At 38.9% G+C, this 19,540-nt stretch overlaps 3 protein-coding genes across 3 annotated transcripts; 2 read left to right on the forward strand and 1 right to left on the reverse strand.

Annotated features, from left to right (window-relative positions):
- The first annotated feature begins 934 nt into the window (after nt 1–934).
- On the forward strand, nt 935–3,540 carry LOC131309998 (probable pectate lyase 5). The gene is made up of 4 exons (XM_058336759.1): nt 935–1,110; nt 1,409–2,149; nt 2,533–2,671; nt 2,970–3,540. The coding sequence occupies exons 1-4, from the start codon at nt 1,004–1,006 to the stop codon at nt 3,189–3,191; spliced, it is 1,209 nt and encodes a 402-aa protein (XP_058192742.1). The 5' UTR covers nt 935–1,003; the 3' UTR covers nt 3,192–3,540.
- A 10,438-nt stretch (nt 3,541–13,978) lies between these two features.
- On the forward strand, nt 13,979–15,474 carry LOC131309999 (F-box protein CPR1-like). The gene is made up of 2 exons (XM_058336760.1): nt 13,979–14,666; nt 14,703–15,474. The coding sequence occupies exons 1-2, from the start codon at nt 14,517–14,519 to the stop codon at nt 15,255–15,257; spliced, it is 705 nt and encodes a 234-aa protein (XP_058192743.1). The 5' UTR covers nt 13,979–14,516; the 3' UTR covers nt 15,258–15,474.
- Nucleotides 15,475–15,768: 294 nt separating this feature from the next.
- On the reverse strand, nt 15,769–16,044 carry LOC131309538 (anther-specific protein BCP1-like). The gene has a single exon (XM_058336155.1). The coding sequence runs from the start codon at nt 16,042–16,044 to the stop codon at nt 15,769–15,771; it is 276 nt and encodes a 91-aa protein (XP_058192138.1).
- Nucleotides 16,045–19,540: the final 3,496 nt, after the last annotated feature.

A 19,540-nucleotide genomic window follows, 5' to 3' on the forward strand; every position in this document is an offset into this window, starting at 1 on the left:
CTCCTATTTATTTTTAGAATTTACTACTCTCTCCACTTTGGATAGAGGTGTTAAATGGGACTTGTGCGACAATAAGGATTGAAAGCGTAAGCGTAGATTGACTGAACCATTTACCAAACTCGCTTGTATACTAACCGAAAAGTTGTTTAGAGATTTATCAAGTAGGAAGTTGGGAAAGCGAAGAAAAAGAGGGGACGTTCAAAGAAAAAAAAGGAAAGAAGGGGCAATCGAAGTCGAATAGCAAATGGCACGGCACGACACGACACGATTTAAGAAAACGGGCCGGCACGACACGACACGATTGAAAACGGCACGGCACGGCACGACACGATTTAAGAAAATGGGCCGGCACGACACGACACGAATTCAGAAACGGGCCAGCACGACACGACACGATTGGCAAATGGCACGGCACGACACGACACGATTTAAGTAAACGGGCCGGCACGACACGACACGATTGACAAACGGCACGGCACGGCACGACACGATTTGAGTAAATATAGTAAACGGGCCGGCACGGCACGGCACGAAGCACGGTTAGCACGAAGTTAAACGGGCCGTGCCGGCACGGCACGATCCGTTTGACACCTCTATGTGCGAGACTCAAACATTCATGTGAATTTAAACCACTAGTTTCTCTTCCGAGAATATTTTCGAGGTAATTTTTCTGGGATATCTAGCATTGCTAGAAAAAAGAAAGAAAGAAAGAAAGGGAGCCTAAAACCATAAATCGATCATGAGGAAGTAAGTACTACTTTCATTCGTAAAGCAAAGGATTCACATGATCTTGTGGGCTTTTGGGGCAGTGGGCCCCAAATCGCAGTAAATGCTAATCTTCCATAAAATCATGAAGCAAGTGGGCCCAAAAAGGTTCTCTTTTTCAATATTCAGGGCCCTCTTCTCATCCTTCATCTCCCTATATTAATCGCCCTCTTCTCTCTCAATTAAATTTAGCACTCTCTCTCTCTCTCTCTCTCTCTCTCTCTCTCTGTGGGAAAACATGGCAATCCCTCTGTTTCTTGTACTCCTCTTGCCCCTTCTATCTCCAAACCCCATCTCTTGTTCACCAGTTCAAGACCCCGAGAAAGTAGTACAAGAAGTGAATGAGTATGATACCATTTCTTTTTCTTTTTTTTCCGAAAAATTTTATTATAGGAATTCCAAGAATAAATCTAGACACATCTTCATCCGTAACCATTCGATACACGTGGGCCTCGTATTATTTTACGAGTCAGACGTTCATGAGGCATTTCGGGCACGTCTGTGTTTTACCTATTTGCACCAAAAATTTTGTGTACCTAAACATTGTTCTTAAAATTCGGAGCATATCTTCTTAAGTAAATTGGAAGTTCAAATGTTACTTAACAATGTGTCTCATGTTTTTTGTACATTATATTGATTTCAGGCGCATCAATGCATCGAGAAGGAAATTGGGTTTTCTCTCTTGTGGGACGGGCAACCCCATCGACGATTGTTGGCGGTGCGATCCAAATTGGGAACAAAATCGCCAACGCCTAGCAGATTGCTCTATTGGGTTTGGCAAAAATGCCATTGGTGGCAAGGACGGTAAAATCTACATTGTTACCGACCCGCAAGACAATGACCCGGTAAACCCAAAACCCGGCACACTACGATACGGCGTGATCCAAGACGAGCCTCTGTGGATCATATTCGCACGTGACATGGTGATCAAGCTCAAAGAAGAGCTGATCATGAATTCATTCAAGACGATCGACGGTCGAGGATCCAGCGTCCACATCGCCGGCGGGCCCTGCCTCACAATCCAGTTCGTAACCAACATTATCATACACGGGATCAACATTCACGATTGCAAGCAGGGGGGGAATGCCAACGTGCGGGACTCCCCGCGGCACTACGGGTGGAGGACGATATCGGACGGCGATGGCGTGTCGATTTTCGGGGGAAGCCATGTTTGGGTGGACCATTGCTCGCTGTCGAACTGCAACGATGGTCTCATTGATGCAATTCATGGATCAACGGCTATAACTATATCTAACAACTACATGACCCACCATAACAAGGTTATGCTGTTGGGCCACAGTGATAGCTTTACACAGGACAAGAACATGCAAGTCACCATTGCATTCAACCACTTTGGGGAGGGGCTTGTGCAAAGGATGCCAAGGTAATTAATTATGGTCTAACTGTCACCTATGATGCGTACACCTAGCACTTTCTTCCACATGAAAATGTATAATTCGTGTGAGCAGCAGCGCGAACGCAAAAGCGCCTTTGAATCACATCTCGAACTACTAAAATCTTCGAGAGCGAGGATTAAAAGCGCAAGTGCAATATAAGAAACGAGAGCGAGAACGGAATTTAACAAGTTTGTAATGTTTCCAACGACCATTGGTACTCTCTTTGTCCCCGCAAGTTTTTAAAATTATAAACGGAATTTAACAGGGGTACCCACACATCTACTTGCATTTATTATTCTCTACTGAGATTTGAACAAGTGGGACCACCGATGCATGTGCTGATGCCTTTTGTTGTTTATGTCGGCATCAGATGTAGACATGGATACTTTCATGTGGTGAACAATGACTACACCCATTGGGAAATGTATGCAATTGGGGGAAGTGCAGAGCCCACCATCAACAGCCAAGGCAACAGATTCCTGGCTCCCAACGACAGGTTCAACAAAGAGGTTAGCTAGATTTACTAACCCATTACCTTTTGATTTGTTTTTTCATAATCGGGTGTCTCGACAAGATACTTAGATAAGCTCATCTCGAATACGCTTGGGCCCTAAAGTAAACAATTGAGCAAAGCTGCAATGATCTGAAAGGTTTTTCGCTGACGCTGAAAGTCGTTGGTGCCTACTTGATCTACCCGTTAGGGTTGCTTAGATTTAGCCCATAATAATTCTTCACTACAAAATTTCTGCAAAACTAGCTCAATGTTACTAATTTTTTGTTTGCCAAATTACTGTACAAATTTTTCAGATTACAAAACGTGAGGAAGCGCCGGAGAGTGAATGGAAGAAATGGAATTGGAGATCCGAAGGCGATTTAATGTTGAATGGTGCATTTTTCACGGCGACCGGAGCCGGGGCATCATCTAGTTATGCAAAGGCATCGAGCTTGGGAGCGAGACCCTCTTCGCTAATTAGCTCAATTACTTCGGGAGCAGGTGCACTTGGCTGCAAGAAAGGCTCACGCTGCTAATGATCCAATTATGGCTGGCTGCACTTAATGGGGAGGTCCTTAATGAATACTATCACAGATATAGGCCAATTGTATTTACAAGCAAATTTGTTTGTTGAAGAAGACACCATTATATATAGTTCTAAATTATGTGATTACAAGTTACAACCTCAGCATGTTTTTAACTGGATTATCACCATCTGGGTATGTAAGAATTCTGATGGAGCCCAGATGGGATTTGAAGAAACCAGAGCTGAAGTGTTGATGAATTGTGTATTATGTTTTGTTATGTACTAGTGGATGTCCGTGTCTAAAGGTACATTAGAATGTAACGTAGTCTCAGCTTAAATAAATTATCATTTCTACCCAATTGCTCTACGAGATAGTTGTTATCACCATAAAAAGTGTCAGTTAAGGGGGAGGGAAATGGAGACAAATGGGGTCAACTGACCCCACTGCCATCTAGTTTTCAACGGAGATATTTATAGTTCACACCCAAATTATGTTAATTGACCTTCAAATTCTCAATTTGCCCCCAATTCATTTTAAAGGTTTGTGATTTAGAAAACTTAAGGAGGGCAAATAGAATCTCCTCTTCTCCCTCAAAGACAAATCCCGAAACCTAGTATTGGAGATGTTACGTTGGAGAATTTGCCGATTGTTTTCTTGATAACTCGAGGTAAGTTTGAATCATGTGTTCTTTTTCTTGTACGATTGATATTCTCACACTGTAAAGCCCTCTTCTAAATTCAGAACCGTTAAAATCAATGAAGAACACAATCATGAGGTGGTCTAGTAGGAGTAATCGGGAGTGCTATGCAAAAGTTTAAGTAATTTTGTTTCGGACTTTCATTGTGTATTTTGGGCGGTATAGATTGGGTCTCAATAGAATGATGTTTGATAGTTAAAATCTGTTGGCTTGGTTTTTTTTTTTTTTTTAGTACCACCTTTTTGATAAAATACCTCATTGAGCTCCCATAAAGTGTTTAATAATCATTCAATTTGATTGTATACATAGTGCTATGCAAAAGTTTAAGTAATTTTGTTTTGCACTTTCGTTGTGTATTTTGGGCTTTTAGTACTACATGTTTGATAAAATGCCTCATTGAGCTCCCATAAAGTGTTTAATGATAAAATGCCTCATTGAGCTCCCATAAAGTGTTTAATAATCATTCAATTTGATCGTATCCATAGGTAATAATGATAAAATGCCTCATTGAGCTCCCATAAAGTGTTTAATAATCATTCAATTTGATCGTATCCATAGGTAACGATAGTATTTTTGATAGCATTACAAATAAGATCTTTTCCAAAGTTTGAATTAAAAGTCGCAGAAGTCGATTGTAAAACAAAGCTATGTTAATTTATCAATATATATCAACTTTTTGTTTTAATTGTAACATAACTGTTTATTTTGGTTAACAAATCAAAAAAGTGAATTGCACATAGTTTTAATTTTTGACCCCACAAATAAAAAATCATAGCTCTACCCCTGGCCTCAGTTACCATTTTTATATATATATTCCTATTTGATCATAAAAGACAATATTTACATAGAGATATATATTGTCTAAAAAGTGAAGGTAGAGAGGTATGGATTTGTTAAAAGAATATTCTCTATATCTTCTAAAAAGAATGATGGCTACAAAGTTATCAGAAAGTGATCTAACGATTGTAGAGATTGCTCTCAATTATATGTCTAGACATTTTTAACAAAAACCGCTATGTTTTATAGTATAGATATAGATAACTCACGAGAAGAAATAAGGAGAACCTTTCTTCTGATATTTTGTTATAATGGTATCGCAACGAATTTTATGGAGTTCTGTTAATGGTTGTTCATTTCGCTAAAATAGCACGTATGAGGGTGTACCGAGGATATTTAGTCGATGCATTTATAAGCTGCCAACGACTCAAATCAAAATCCTAGACGTGCATGGCTACAAACACAATGTCCAAAAATATGCATCATCGCTTTGTTTGGTAAAAATTGTAACAAACCTACAATATGATGAGTTCCTAGAATTTTTCTTCCCAGAATAGGTTCTCTTTGATTCCATCTCGGAATATCTGGACCAGCTGCGTGCACTCATTCCGTTAATACAAACATACAGACACACTCAGACAATAAAAGCGATTGATGGAATTGCCTTCTCTCAAGGGCCCAATTTGTTGTTTTTCCCTCTCAAAGCTCACATGGGTTAGTGGGACATTTCTATGGAGCAGAAAGGGGGGAAAAATGGACAAGTCCACAGCAATAATAACGTAGACAAATTTGCAAGACCATTTATTTACACCAACAGATCTTGTTTGCAGAAAAGTTTGATTGGTCCCTAGCCTTGCCCCACCCACCCCCCACCACCACCATTCCTTCTTCACACATCTGGCACTCTGAACTCTGAAGCAAATCAACGTGGTGTCATTAAAAGTCTCATCCCGCCGACACTCCCCCGAGGATGGATGCATTTTACTGTACCATAAAATGATCAGACACCCCCACCCCCCACCAACTTCCATTACACCCCCACTGGCAGCTTCCATTGCTTTTCATTCTGTGAACTTGTGCTGACTGCTGCTGTGGCCACATACTCGAGATATGGTATACTTCAATCCCAATCCGGAAATCGAGGCCACGATTCACTTCAGCGCCAATGTGGTACTCTTAACCATTTACGTGGTGACGAATTTTTGAGTAAAGACATTATCACTTACTTTTGTTAAGTGATTGATGTGATGCACATTGTGGGGTGGCGACCTTTTGTTTGCTTGGAGTATCGCATAGCAATGCCATATGCTACTCCGATAGTACCCAATAATTCACCTGACCTTCTTAAGATTGGTAAAAAAACAAGAAGAAGAAGAAAAGGGAGCAATGCCACGGACACGGAATTGGCCGAAGGCTTTTTTAGTAGTAAGTCCCTTCGACTTTATTTTCTCAGAATAAGATCACTACAAATTTTGTAAGAAGCCATATCTCAATTACACATTTCTTGAATATGGAGAGGTTCACGTTAAGGGACGGCGGAGTTCCTGCCTGCCCTACATATCTTGATAGACGATGTAGTCTTACGTGGATAACATTCCAACACAATTCCGGATACACATACATCCACAACTGTCCAAATGTCCAATGTGTGTAGATTCCAAGTGTGAATATTGTAAAATCCCCAATCTCAAACAATTCCGAACGCATTTGACAGGGAGCTAGAGAGCACACAACCCAGATTAACAACAAAATAGGAGCAGAATCAATAATCGTACCTCATAAAGTTATATGGAAAGAACAAACAATAATCTGCGGTAAATGCATCTCTCTCTCTCTCTCTCTCTCTCTCTCTCTCATTAATTCATGTTCCCGTTAGGTAGCCCAACCCCATCACCAATAGCTAACCGGTTGGACTTGTTTGACCGAGTTCTCTGGTCTGTAGCTAGTACAGAACTTAACAATTAAGTCCGTACATCACTGGTGTTGGCCTGTTGGGTAGTGAATTGTCGCAACTATAAGGCATCATTCTTAATTTTAAACTTAATTATTTTCTCCGTTTTGTGTGTGTTGTTCGTCTTTTCTAAATTTTTGTTAGATTTGAGTGATATTTTTTGAATTAATCATCCATATCAACGAGAGGAACTTAAAAAGTAAAAAATTATCACCGAAAGCAAAAAAGAAATCACTAAAAACGAAAAAAAAGTATCAAATAACTGTCTTATTTGTCTAAAGTGCTGTCTTATTTGAATTTTTTCAACATCGGTCCACATTTTTTATACTTTTACGATTTATCTCGTCGAAAAGAACGATTAATCCCAAAAATTAAGACGAAAAGCTAAACAAAAAGTTAAGAAAAATAAAAAATACTAAAATAAGTTTCAAACATATAAGTTTACAAGAACGCAGCCTAAACAATTATACTCCAAAACCGTTGGTAATGGAAAACTTTGCACCGTCTTCACATAATTTGTCTGCCAGGAGAACACTAACAAAAGCAAAAGCAAAAGCATTAACACAACAATATTAGCAGTCTGCCAACCAGAAAGCAAGAGTCGTAAAATACACCCATTACCAAAAACGACGTCGGTAGATCTCACAGCACGGAACATGTAGAATGAGTTACTTTGAGTCACCTTTTGATTCGATGATAATATATACAATGTGGCTGGCAACCATTCTAGGCTAATCAAAACTTTTGGAAATTAAGGACTCAGATGTGTATCAGTACTCAGAAGGAGAGATAACATCATCAATCTTCAGAATCATCTTGACAACTTGGGTTGCTAGCAATATCGATCTGCTGCTGCTTCCCAATTAGTGTCTCAAATACATTTTGCTCAAATACAAGGTTTTGGGTCATGACATGGCCGCTGTTGGGAATTTTCTCTTTGTGGTGCGCGGTTGTGTTTTCTAGATTTCGACGTGAAGTTTGGATGATGAAGGAGTACGGGGTAACAGAATCGTGGACCAAATTTACGATTAATTATGGGATATGGTTATTGGAGTTGTTGTGTTTATTAGCAGAGGACGAATTTTTGTTTAGAACCAAAGGAAATGTGGAGGGAGTACTCCAAGATAAATTGGTTGTGTACAATTTGAAAAAGAAAACACTGAGGGACATGGTGGCTCATGGTATTCCATCTAAATTTCATGATGGGGGCACCTATGTCAAGAGCCTTAATATCTCTCCTAATCATGGAGGAGGGAATGGGAGGCAATGAATGAGAAGTGTGGGGGTAGAAAATCATTACTCTATTACCAGGGATACGAAGCGTTGAAAAGTCAAAGTCTTAAGTCCAAACCGCAGAATGATGGAATTATCCATATATGTAAAGCAAAACATTCTAATGAGCAAAGCGACACGATTCATTAAGAAGAAGACATTCTCATTAAATAAATGGAGATAATTACATTTCGATCCCCAGGTTATACAATTCAAAAGAGACTAAAGAAACATGAAAAGTGACGCCGTTTGGGTGTTTTTGGGTTTCCGACCGGTTCATATCCTTGGGGAACTAATTTGTGCTTATTGCGAGAGGATCCATGTGACCTTGGTTTCCTTCTCTCCGGCCGTGCCGACCTGTCGTTCTTTGGACGTCCGGGTGCGATGATGGTGGGCGCGAGCGTGCATCACCGATCTAGCTTTGGTGGCTGCTGATGGAGCAGGTCTGTGGTTGTAGGATGGTTTGATGATAGTGTGGTGTTGCTGGGTTGGCCAGAGATGGTTTCCTAGGGTTTTAGAGGGCAGTAAAGGTAGCGAAGGGTCTGGGGTGTAGATCTTACTGGTTTAGGTTTAGGATTATGTTTTTTGTCGGTTTTTGTTTTAGGTTTGCAGCAGTTTGGGGGCTTTTAGGCTTAGGGTTTTGTGCAGGTGTTTTGGGGTTTTTGAGGGGTGGATGTTGGGTGGTTGCAGGGCGGAAGCAGTGATGTTTTGGACGCTTGGTGGCGGTTTTGCAACGGAGCAGGGCAGCATGATGGCTGAGGTTGTGGTGGAGCTACAAAGGATGTATTTCTCAGTGTATTTTCAGGTGATGGTTGCTGGCGGCTGAAGGTGGTGATTGGAGCTTGGATCTGGGTTTCTGATGGCAGCAATTGCAGAGGCAAGGGTGATTCTCATGGGTGATGGTTGGGATGCAAAGCGTTTGTGGCTGGCTCGGGGCATTTTTGGGATTGGCAACATACGGTGGTCTGCGCGATAATAGCGGCGTTTCGTATTCCGATCTTTTGTGGTTTTTGGTTGAATAGTTTCAATTTTTGGGTGTTTAGGCTTTGAAGGTGGTGATTGGAGCTTGGATCTGGGTTTCTGATGGCAGCAATTGCAGAGGCAAGGGTGTTTCTCACGGGTGATGGTTGGGATGCAAAGCGTTTGTGGCTGGCTCGGGGCATTTTTGGGATTGGCTACATACGGTGGTCTGCGTGATAATAGCGGCGTTTCGTATTCCGGTCTTTTGTGGTTTTTGGTAGGATGGTTTCAATTTTTGGGGTGTTTAGGCTTTGGTTGGTCTCGGACCAGTGATTGGGTCTCGGGTAGTGTTGAAGATTAAGTAAGTTTAATTTTGTTTTTGTCCTTGTCCTTTTAATCTTTGTAATCTTGCAGGGATTAATAAATGTTTTTTGCCGATAAAAAAAAAATCACTAACTTTCTTTCTCTCTTTCTTTATTTTACTTTTCTTTCTTTTCTATAGGTACCAAACAGGGCATTAAATTTCCATACTGCTTTGTTTAGAAGTCGAGGGAAGTGAGAGAAAATAAAATGAGAAAATTAGCCATAAGGACGGTAAAATAGTTTTCATTTAGGGGAAAGACACTATCAAAATAGTTTTCAATGGATGTCCTTCAACTTTTTGAGTTTTTTAGCTATGAGGCCAAAACATATTTAGACATTTTCATAGGATTTTTGGGTGTACTTTCCTATTACAGGGTTTTAGTGGTTTACGCACTTTCATTGGGTACCATAGGATTTTAGGCACTTTTATATAGGGTACCCTAGGATTTTAGGAACTTTTATAGGCATATTTGTCTTTATGTTTTATTGCAAAAGGTGTTTGTCCTTGAGCTCAAAAAATGTAAATATAATGAATTTTTGGCTAAATCTCCCAAACCTAAGGAAAAGAAAAGGACAAGAAAATAAAATAAAATGGGAGGAAATTTACTATTCACAAAATTTAAAACTGTTATTTTCTTCTCTCCTTCTCTTCCAACCAAACAATAGGAGGGAAAAAAATTTAGTTTTCCTTTCCTTTCTTTTAAGTTCCAAATAGAGCCAAAGTACTTTATAAAACTAGGTACATCACGACGTGCAAGGCACGTCGATCATGCCCATTGAATTGAACGGTGTTGAATATTTCTGAAAGCATAGGCTGCATAAGTTTGATAAAGAGTTTCACATACATAAGTACGCCATATTTATGATTACAAAAGGCCTAACAAAATTATATTGCACTAAAACAATTTACTTTGCCCTTGATCCCTTCTCAAACTAATCTAAACCAATCATATAGATCAATCCAAAGAAAAGTGAACAAGGAAGATAGTCTTTACCAGTTAAATGATTCATCAAAAATTTACACATTTCATCAATACCATCAAACAATAAGTTCCATATTGTTTTACTTCTCATGTTTAATGTTAAAACAAAGTATACTGGTTTTCAATATCATCGAATCCATATACTTGTTTTGGAAGAGAGAAGCCATATCCTCAACTAAGCCCCTTGTGTAAAATCTCCCCCAACTCAAAACTTGAAGTCCCAGAAACCCAATTTGCTGAACAACTTTTGTAATAGGAAAGTCACTCTTGGAGTTGATAATATACGCTATTGTTAATGACCTCACAAGCTGTAATTACTTCTCTACTTGCAGCTCAATTAAAATCAATGGTCAAAAGGAAACTCTTCCTAACCAAAAATCTATCACGAGAACCGTTAAACATAAAGAGAGGCACATAAACATATGCCATCTCTACTTCCAATCTTGAGGGACAAAGTAAGAGTAATAGCATACCGTCTCATCAACTTCTCTAGGTAATGTGATTTTTCGTCCATTCTGCATGCCCTTCTCCACAATAACTTCCAAAGGCCTGGGAAAGGAATTCAAATAAGTTAGAAATTGTTAGTTAGCACCACACCAGATGGACAATGGATCCATATTGAGTTAGTAATGATCATGATTCAACATCCATAGATAGTTGTTTATGGTTAAGTACCATGCGAAAAACCAAATCAGACCTTTGAAGATTTATGGCAATGTCTTGTGGTTTCTAGATAGCTACAACATAACTTGAATTTGACAATTCGTGTTTACCTAGTGTCCCAAAAGGCCCTTAGCATGTTGAGAGTTTCTCTAGTCTTACTTTTGTTTTTCTCATAATTTACTGAATTCAGTACTTTTCTATGCATTTCTTTCTTTTTCTCCAATATCAAAGTTCTCGTTCAAAAGGGTTTCTTTTTATCAAATTTAAACATTTTAGAAAAATCAAGTTAGATATGCTAATCAAAAAACATCAATCTACTGAAACTTAGTTTGTAATTAGCCTAATAATAACTAACCTTGCTGCAACTGGTAATAACAACTTCATCTCCATCTTCTAGAAATTTACAACTTGTTCCAGCTAAAAACGGTTGTTTTTGTCCATTCCATGTTAGTTCCAACAAACATCCATGTTATACGCATCTTATTCACAGGAGGATCTAGAACCTAAGCACCATGTGCTTATAAAATCAGATAGAAACCAAACTTGAGAAAGCTTACAGGTCCTCTAATTTTCCCAGTCCTAAGGAGATTACCATGCCTCAAGTTGCAATCATTGATGGGATGATGTGCAAGTTGTTGAGTCACTATCCAACTGTTTCTTTTTTGGGTTTAATACATCTTTTGGCTTTCCCTCATGGTTGGATAGAAAAATCTACAATTACATTAATAACGCAATGGTGAGAGTAAACCATGTTTATATGGAGTACGGACAACAAAACATAAACATTCGTCATTGACTGGTTCTTCGTCCATGGCATAAGCACAAAACATCATAGTTCTAACACTACAGCATAGTTCTCCTTAGGGACAATTTCTAGATGCTTATTACATTCCTAACAAAACTAAGAAGGAAAATTTTGTATCTAGTAATCAGTTTCTAGTGAGAACAGAGAAAAAAATACCAACTCGATGGCATAACCTAGAGTCGTGTAGAGTTATTGAGGTGGAGAGAGAGAGGCTTGAGATCCATTATTCTTGCAATTGCCAAAATTTTAAACCTGCAAAATGAATTAACGCACTCAAAGACCAACAAATGAACTTCATGAACACATTTTTTAGAGCGAATAGAGAGTAATTGTCATACATAGCAAGAAAGGCCCTTGGCCTTCTCCCCCATGACTCTCAGTCTTCCAAAATGGAGAATGCATGAACTCCAAGTTTCAGAGTGCAAACACAAGTCCAACCCCAAGTCAGGGCCAAAGAAAAAGTCACTCTAGCTTTGTGTTTTGGCTATGAATATCTTTTTCCATCCAATGAGACGTATGAGTTTTGACCATGAATATTTCATGTGATTTCTGTGTGTGAGATGATGTCTAAAAGCTAGCCTTTCATTGTTGATGCAATGCACATGCACATTTGATATGTATAAATTCTACTTGCACTTATAATGTCACATAGAAAAATTTCTTATAATATGCAACCACTGTTCAATCCAGTACACATCTAACTAAGAAAAGAAAACCTACAGTGATTAAGGACCCAAAGTGTTGTGTTCTGGAAAGAATAGATCTCTGAATCAAGGCATTCAATAGAAGTGTAATTGGCCAGAGTATCAGTAGACAAATATGCCTCCCTATACATGCCTGCATGTTTTGCAGGTCTACTAAGAGAATCTCGATTGTTTCAATCTTAAAGTTGCAACCATTTTGCCATGTGCGGGGTGAAACAGGAGAGGGGACCTTGTTTAACAAACAGTTCATCCGGTGTCTCCCATCTGTTCAGGTCCAAAAAACAAAGGGAAAGATGCATGAACATTATGCATGTCGAATTGTTGGAAATAGGGCCAATTATGCTTGTCAAATTGATTATTGAGAGTATGGAAGTGCTTCTAAAAAGCAAGTACAACGTTCAGCAACAATTAAAAACTACAAGAGAAATAAAGAACATACTAACCGCATATGCATAAATAAACAAATAGCTATGCAAGGTGTAAAACACAATTTCCCCAGGTAAAAATGATGGGTATAGAGCAAGATACATATACATATGCAGCTGTGTTTAATAAGAAAAAAGTGTTAGAAGTTTTAACTCAAATAACAATAAATAAAAAAAAGCATTAGATCTACAAATTACAAATCAAGACACAAACCCAGCAAAGATCAACAAAAGCCCATGCAAACAAAGGGAAAAGAAGTTTCTTTTTCTACCTAAATCTTTGGCGACTAACATGAACCTCACTTTCTCACTCTTTCTCTTTATCGCTGTGTTTTTAAGTTGCTTGCAAAAATAGAACAAGACTTGTTTCGCTTGCAAATCTTGGCGAAGCTAGATCTGATGAAGCTAGCCGAGTGATGAAAATGCTCAAGAAGTGAACATGCAACACAAATGACCCTAAATGCTAACCCTGAATAAGTCAAAATCACTAAACCCTAAATGCAAGAAAAATTGAAAACGCTACATCTCCCAAAGCTACTGAAGTCACAATAACATCACAAAAGCAACACAAATGCCGCCACATTAGCCAAACCAAATACCATGCAACACAAATGGAGAAGACAAAAAGCATGAAAAAACCCAACCCAACCAAAACCCTCTCCCCATAACATCCATTCACGGAACCTCCAATCAACAACCAACAAACCCTAAAAAAAGAAAAAATGTCGCTATATTAGCCAAACCAAATACCATGCAAACCGCAGCAAAGAACAGGCATCAGAAAAAGCCAGCGAGCATGGAGTCAAACCTTCTCAGAAGGAGCACAAGCCGTCGATCTAAGCACTGGACGGAGCTACTAACCTAGGCGAGATTTGGCGAAAAGATCTACTCTACAATTGAGATAGTGTGAAGTCAAAATTGATGATCTCGAGAGAGAGAGAACTGATCAAAGAAAGAAATGGCATGGTGGTCTGAAATTTTGGAAAGTAAAGTGGGTGTCTTCTAATGCTTCACCCTCACGCCACGTAACTCACAAAGTGGAAGAGTAAAATTACCCTTCTAACCAACTGACCAAGAACAAAATCCCAGCAATAGAGGTGTAAAATCATCCAAATTGGCCAAAAATTGTCATGCGATTGAATTGCCCAAAGTGATTCTTTTTTAGGAGGAGGAGGAGGGAGGGATTACCAGAGCCCCCAAAAACTGAAGATGAAGAAGAAGAAGACGACGACGATTGTGTCCAACGGTGATGCCAAGGGCTACTCAATCTAGAGAGTTAACCTTCCACCGGAGATCCTCGCCGACATACTCTCATGGTTATCAGTCAAATCTCTCTGTAAATTAAAGTGTGTCTCTCCCTCTTGGAATTCCCTAATCTCTTCCCCCTATTTAGCCAAAACCCATCTCAAACGAAACCCTAGTCAAGAAATCATTCTCTTATGAGACTCTGAATATCTCTACTCCGTTGATGTCGCCGCCACAATTCCCGCCGCAAAAAAGCTTAATTTCCCCTCGGTCCAATACTCCCACAAGTGGGTCAAGGTTTTTGGGTCTTGCAATGGCTTGCTTCTTGTTTGTGATCAAGATTATTCCCAATTTCTTTTGAATCCATCCACTAGAGAACGTAAGAAGCTGCCCACTTTCCCTTCTTTTATTTTGAATTTGATTTCTGAGCCATTTATTTTTCTACATGGTTTTGGTTATGACTCGTCTACAGATGATTACAAGGTTGTGATGCTCTCTTGTTGGTATAATAACTCTGATCTTAAATCCTATTGCAACCATTATGCTAATATTACATATGTGGTTGTCTATTCAATGAAAACTTATGCTTGGAAGAGCATTCAAGGTTCCCATCATCATCCTTTGGGATGTCCTTCTAGGGTATACTTTAGTGAGCATCTTCATTGGTTTTGTAAGGGGAGTGGTGGTTTGGATGGTTCTTTAGTTATTGTTGCTTTCAATTTGTCAGATGAGATTTTCAAGGAAGTGCCCACTTTGTTTAGTCATTCCGAGATTTGGTATCATTGCATGGCAGTTCTTGGGGGTAGTCTCTGTGTGATTGTCTACCCGCCTAATTTCTGTAATGAAGTTTGGATGATGAAGGAGTACAGGGTAAGAGATTCGCGGACCAAATTTATGATTAATACTAAGATGGTGCTATTGGATTGGTTGTGTTTGTTAGCAGAGGACAAAATTTTGTTGAAAATCAAAGGAAATGTATTGGAGGAAGTGGACCAAGATAAATTGGTTGTGTACAGTATGAAAAAGAAAACACTGAGGGACATGGTGGTTTGTGGCATTCCGCCTAAGTGTCCATACGAGGGCACCTATGTCAAGAGCCTTGTCTCTCTTAATCATGGAGGAGGGATTGGGAGAAATGAATGGGAAACTTCTTCAGGTAGTTTTTGTGAAACTCAAATGAATTTTTGCCTTCTTATTTCATGCAAATCCATCTCTATGTTGGATGCATGAGGAGCGGACGCCACGGGATCCCTCTCTTTGCTGGATGAGGAGCGGAGGTCCTCTTGGTCCCGCTCGAAGCATTGTGGCTCAGTAAGCGGTCTGAGCCCCATTTCCAGAGCCACTACACTTATTTGAAAAAAGTACTTCTAGGATAATTAATTTAAAATTTGTGTCTAGAATGCATTGTTTCGTGCCTTTAGGCACAAGCAATCCCGTGCCTGATTGTTCGAGCTGTATATTGCACGCGAGTTTAGTATTTATTTGCATGTACTGATTGTTCAAGCCGTGCTTGAAGGCACAAGCATGCGCAAGTTAAATAATAAGCTTCAGCTTTATATAAGGTTTTGTACGTACTAGTCAATGAAATTCAAAGAACGATACACACACATATCATTCTCAGTTACACCCACAATGACCATTTTGACATGTACTCTACACAGGGCACAAGAAATGAAGACCCACAACTCCTTTTTGGTCATTATACATCCTAGACTCACATTACAAATAATGACAAAGCAGTTTAGAAGAAAACTGCGGCAATCGCGGCAACGACACCGGCAGCAGCAGAGACCTCGAGCGCAGCTGCACCGCCTTTGGGTGACGGAGCTGGGCCAGTAGTGGTGGTGAAAACTCCGTTAGGAACGGGCCCACCAACGGGTGCAGCATCAAAGTCTCCATCAACGTTACCAATGAAGTCATCATCACTATCATTGGCTGTTGGCGCATCAGCAGCGGCAGAAGCAAGCCCCACGACAGCGAAGAAAATGAGGGAGATAATGAGGATTTGGCTGGCCATTTTCAAGCAAAGGTGGATAGGTAGAGTGTTTTTTTTTTATGGGTGGTTGAAAATGCAGTAATTCCTTAGGAATAGAGAAAAACTGCAAGGGCGAAGGGAAGAAGATAAAACAAAGGCTGTGAGGTAAATATAGGGTGTGGAATGTGGTGGGAAATGGTTGCCTCGGCATAGTTTTCGGGGCATAGTCAAACGAGAGCCATGAAAAGCAATTTACATGCAATGACTTTTTCTGAGTTGTAGTAATTTAGATTCATTGGTTTGGAGGTTATGGCGTTTGCAAGACAAGAAATTTCTTTTGAGAGTACTATGTACTATTTTTCGGCCATATTCCAAATAAAACACACAAATCATTCATTTTCATTGAGTTTTGGAGATGAGGGGGTGACTCATACCATGTATGACTATAACAGAAAGTAACACGTAGGCAATGTTATAAATACTCTAAGTTTAATATAAAAAAAATTCAATGGTGAAGCAGATTTCCAGTGAGTGGCAGTGAAGCAACAATCCAATCCATTGGTTATCATGTAAAAGTTGTTTTCGTCCAAAAATAGTAACCAAAAAGATGTAAATAAATACTACATCATCTGTATAAAGAAGATTGTTTATTACGCAAAATAAGAACTTAAAAATATTGTACTTATTTGTCAAAAGCTTCTCACTTTTTTTGTAAATTACTAGGAATCCATGAATGCGTATAATATAAATGAATGTGTTATGTATATTAATAAATCTTATTGATATACATATGTAGGTGTAGTACATAAATATTTATGTATTATATATAAATAAATATGCTCTTAAATAATATACATAGAAAAATATTTAAATGTACTTTGGAGTAGTATTTATGTAATTTGCCCTAAGAATGAAGAGTAAAATAGTCATCAAAATTTGAGAATCTAGAATAAGAATCCAAAGGTAGCTCCATAGCTACTTTTCATATATTGTAGCTCGTTATGTTTATTTTGATAATACATTCTTAAAATCTGCACCAAACACTTTCTGAAGGCAAAATAAGAATCCATCATCAATCTAAAGAGTTTGCACTGAAGACCCACTCAAAACAACTTTAAATAGAATATTTCATTTTCGAGGAAATAATGCTCGCAAAAATGAGGATTATGTTATCACCACCAAATAGACGACAATTAAGGTGCAAATATTGCCTCAAAAACTAAAAACTTCAAATACAGATTTGACATATATCCCTCCACTTTCGTAATTTTCGACAGAGTTTTCGCATATTAAGCTTCTCCCCCAGCCAATGCAATAAAGGTTATTTCAGGTACCTGAAGCTAAGAGTTGTATTCTGCCATCAAAATAAGCCAACTACTTCATCTTCACAATAAAAGTTGAAGAAATTAAGTACAAGTTGTTTCTATGTAGAGACCCGTGTTTAATTTTAATAATTTTATTGTTTAAATAAAATTTAAACAATTGAGAAGTGGTGGTATGTTGGGTGAATAGGTGTTTGGGGTTAATGTGATAGGATTGAGAGTTTAGGGTGCAAGTGTAATACGCAAGTATGTGAGTATATATATGTAGAGGTGTGTGTAGAGAACAAAAAATAATAATTCTCTTTCTCACTCTCCCTCATCTCTCGGAACACGCACATACACGTCTCTCTCTCTCTCTCTCTCTCTCTCTCTCTCTCACACACACACACACCAAGAAGATCTACCTCCCTTCCACCTTCTAATCACAATCTTGAGTTCGTATTTCGTTGGGTTAAGCTCGGAGAGGAGTATTCGATTGATTCGAGGTTCTTGGAGCTAGGGCTTGCTTGGAAATCCTTGGGTTCGGCTTTCGAAGCTTGAGGTAGGGATTTTTCTCCTCCTTTATGTAATTATGTGTTGATTTGGTGTGTTTAAGGGCGTTTGAACTTCTATTTTGTTGGGAGAAATCTATCAAAAAATAGAGATTGTGCGCTGAAAACCTAAGTTCTACCAGTAGGGATTGAGTTCTACCGGTAGGAAAAGTCTTATGACGAGTCTGTTTTGGTTTTCTACCGGTAGGAATGTTTCTCTACCTATAAAAACTGAAATTTTGGTTCTCTACCGGTAGAACTATTTTCTCTACCGATAGGAACTGAAAAATCTGCATTTTTGGAAAACTTCGGATGAGCATAACTTTATCATTTGGATTCCGTTTGGGGCATATTATATATCGAAATTGATGTACGAAAAATCTTCTTTCTAACGGTGGTAGTCTCATGATCAAATTCTAAACCTACAAGAAGTTATAGCTAAAATACAGTGGGTTGGTTGTTAGAATCCATACCAATTTTTGAGGTTATGTCATATTCTAATTTTACATGTGATTTGGTACACTCCTAAGTGTTCGAGGTAGATGTATTGTATACATTGGGGTACCCTTTACCCTTAGAATCATTTGAGTGAGACACAGATATTTCTAGATACGTTTAATTATTTGAAAGGTCTAACGAGCCTTAAGTGGTAGGCTAGCATGCTAGAGAAATGTTTATCGACACCTAGAAAAAATATGGGTTGAAATGATGGATTGTATGTTGAAGTTGGAACGGGGATACTTGAATGACAAAGATTGATTATATTTATAAATAAAATTGTAAGTCACAACTATTAATTTCCTCTTGTATTATAAATTGAAAGGTGAAACTATTTCTAATTATTTGCATGAAGTTGAGCTATTGAATGACTAGTTGATACTTCGTGGTACAACCAATAGATAGTTGATGTGGGTATGCGGGTTCCATGATGTCGTAATTGTTGATTCACTCATATTGGGTTGTTTTGATGTGTATGCAAGAGGTAGGGGTTGGGGTATTTGTCGGACAAGTGTGGTACGATAAATGAAATACGCTCGTCAACCTACTATGATATGAAAACTAGCAAGGATAATGATTGGTTGTGATTGAGGGAACAGACTCAGGGTGACCCTACGCTAGAGGGAAAAGACCTGGGGTGACCCAAGTTATTGTGATTGAGGGAACACACTCAAGGTGACCCTAAGCTAGACGGAAAAGACCTGAGGTGACCCAAGTTCTTGTGATTGAGGGAACAGATTCGGGGTGACCCTAATGCTCGAGGGAAAAGACCTGGGGTGACCCAAGCGATTGTGATTATTGGAAAAGACTCAGGGTGACCCTAACGCTTGAGGGAAAAGACCCGAGGTGACCCAAGTGATTGTGACTAGCTAATGTTGAGAAAAACAATTGAAACTCCTTGGTTAACAAGAAAGGAAAAGAAAATGATTTTTAAAACAAAATCCTCTAGTATTGTTGAGCGAATCAACGGACTCCGGTATTCAAATTCAAATCAACAGAGCTTGACTCATACTAGTTTTGTGTACCTCTAAACTACTTTGCTATTAAAAAGGGATGGTTTTATATGAAATGGTTTATTAACCAATAATGTGTCACTACTTTGTTCAATGAGGGATAATGAACTTTGAACTTGAGTTGGTATCTCATAGACTTTCGATCATTGGGCTCGTTGTCCTGATGCCGGTTTGG

Source organism: Rhododendron vialii, chromosome 12a, assembly GCF_030253575.1.
Source record: "Rhododendron vialii isolate Sample 1 chromosome 12a, ASM3025357v1".
Taxonomy (NCBI): domain Eukaryota; kingdom Viridiplantae; phylum Streptophyta; class Magnoliopsida; order Ericales; family Ericaceae; genus Rhododendron; species Rhododendron vialii.

Bases quoted from the DNA above. Each gene is read 5' to 3' on its own strand.
- LOC131309998 (XM_058336759.1), top strand. From the start codon at position 1,004: ATGGCAATCCCTCTGTTTCTTGTACTCCTCTTGCCCCTTCTATCTCCA. The intron at 1,111-1,408 runs GTATGATACCAT...TATTGATTTCAG, and splicing joins GTAGTACAAGAAGTGAATGA to GCGCATCAATGCATCGAGAA. The intron at 2,672-2,969 runs GTTAGCTAGATT...CAAATTTTTCAG, and splicing joins ACGACAGGTTCAACAAAGAG to ATTACAAAACGTGAGGAAGC.
- LOC131309999 (XM_058336760.1), top strand. From the start codon at position 14,517: ATGCTCTCTTGTTGGTATAATAACTCTGATCTTAAATCCTATTGCAAC. The intron at 14,667-14,702 runs GTATACTTTAGT...TGGTTTTGTAAG, and splicing joins CTTTGGGATGTCCTTCTAGG to GGGAGTGGTGGTTTGGATGG.
- LOC131309538 (XM_058336155.1), bottom strand. From the start codon at position 16,044: ATGGCCAGCCAAATCCTCATTATCTCCCTCATTTTCTTCGCTGTCGTG.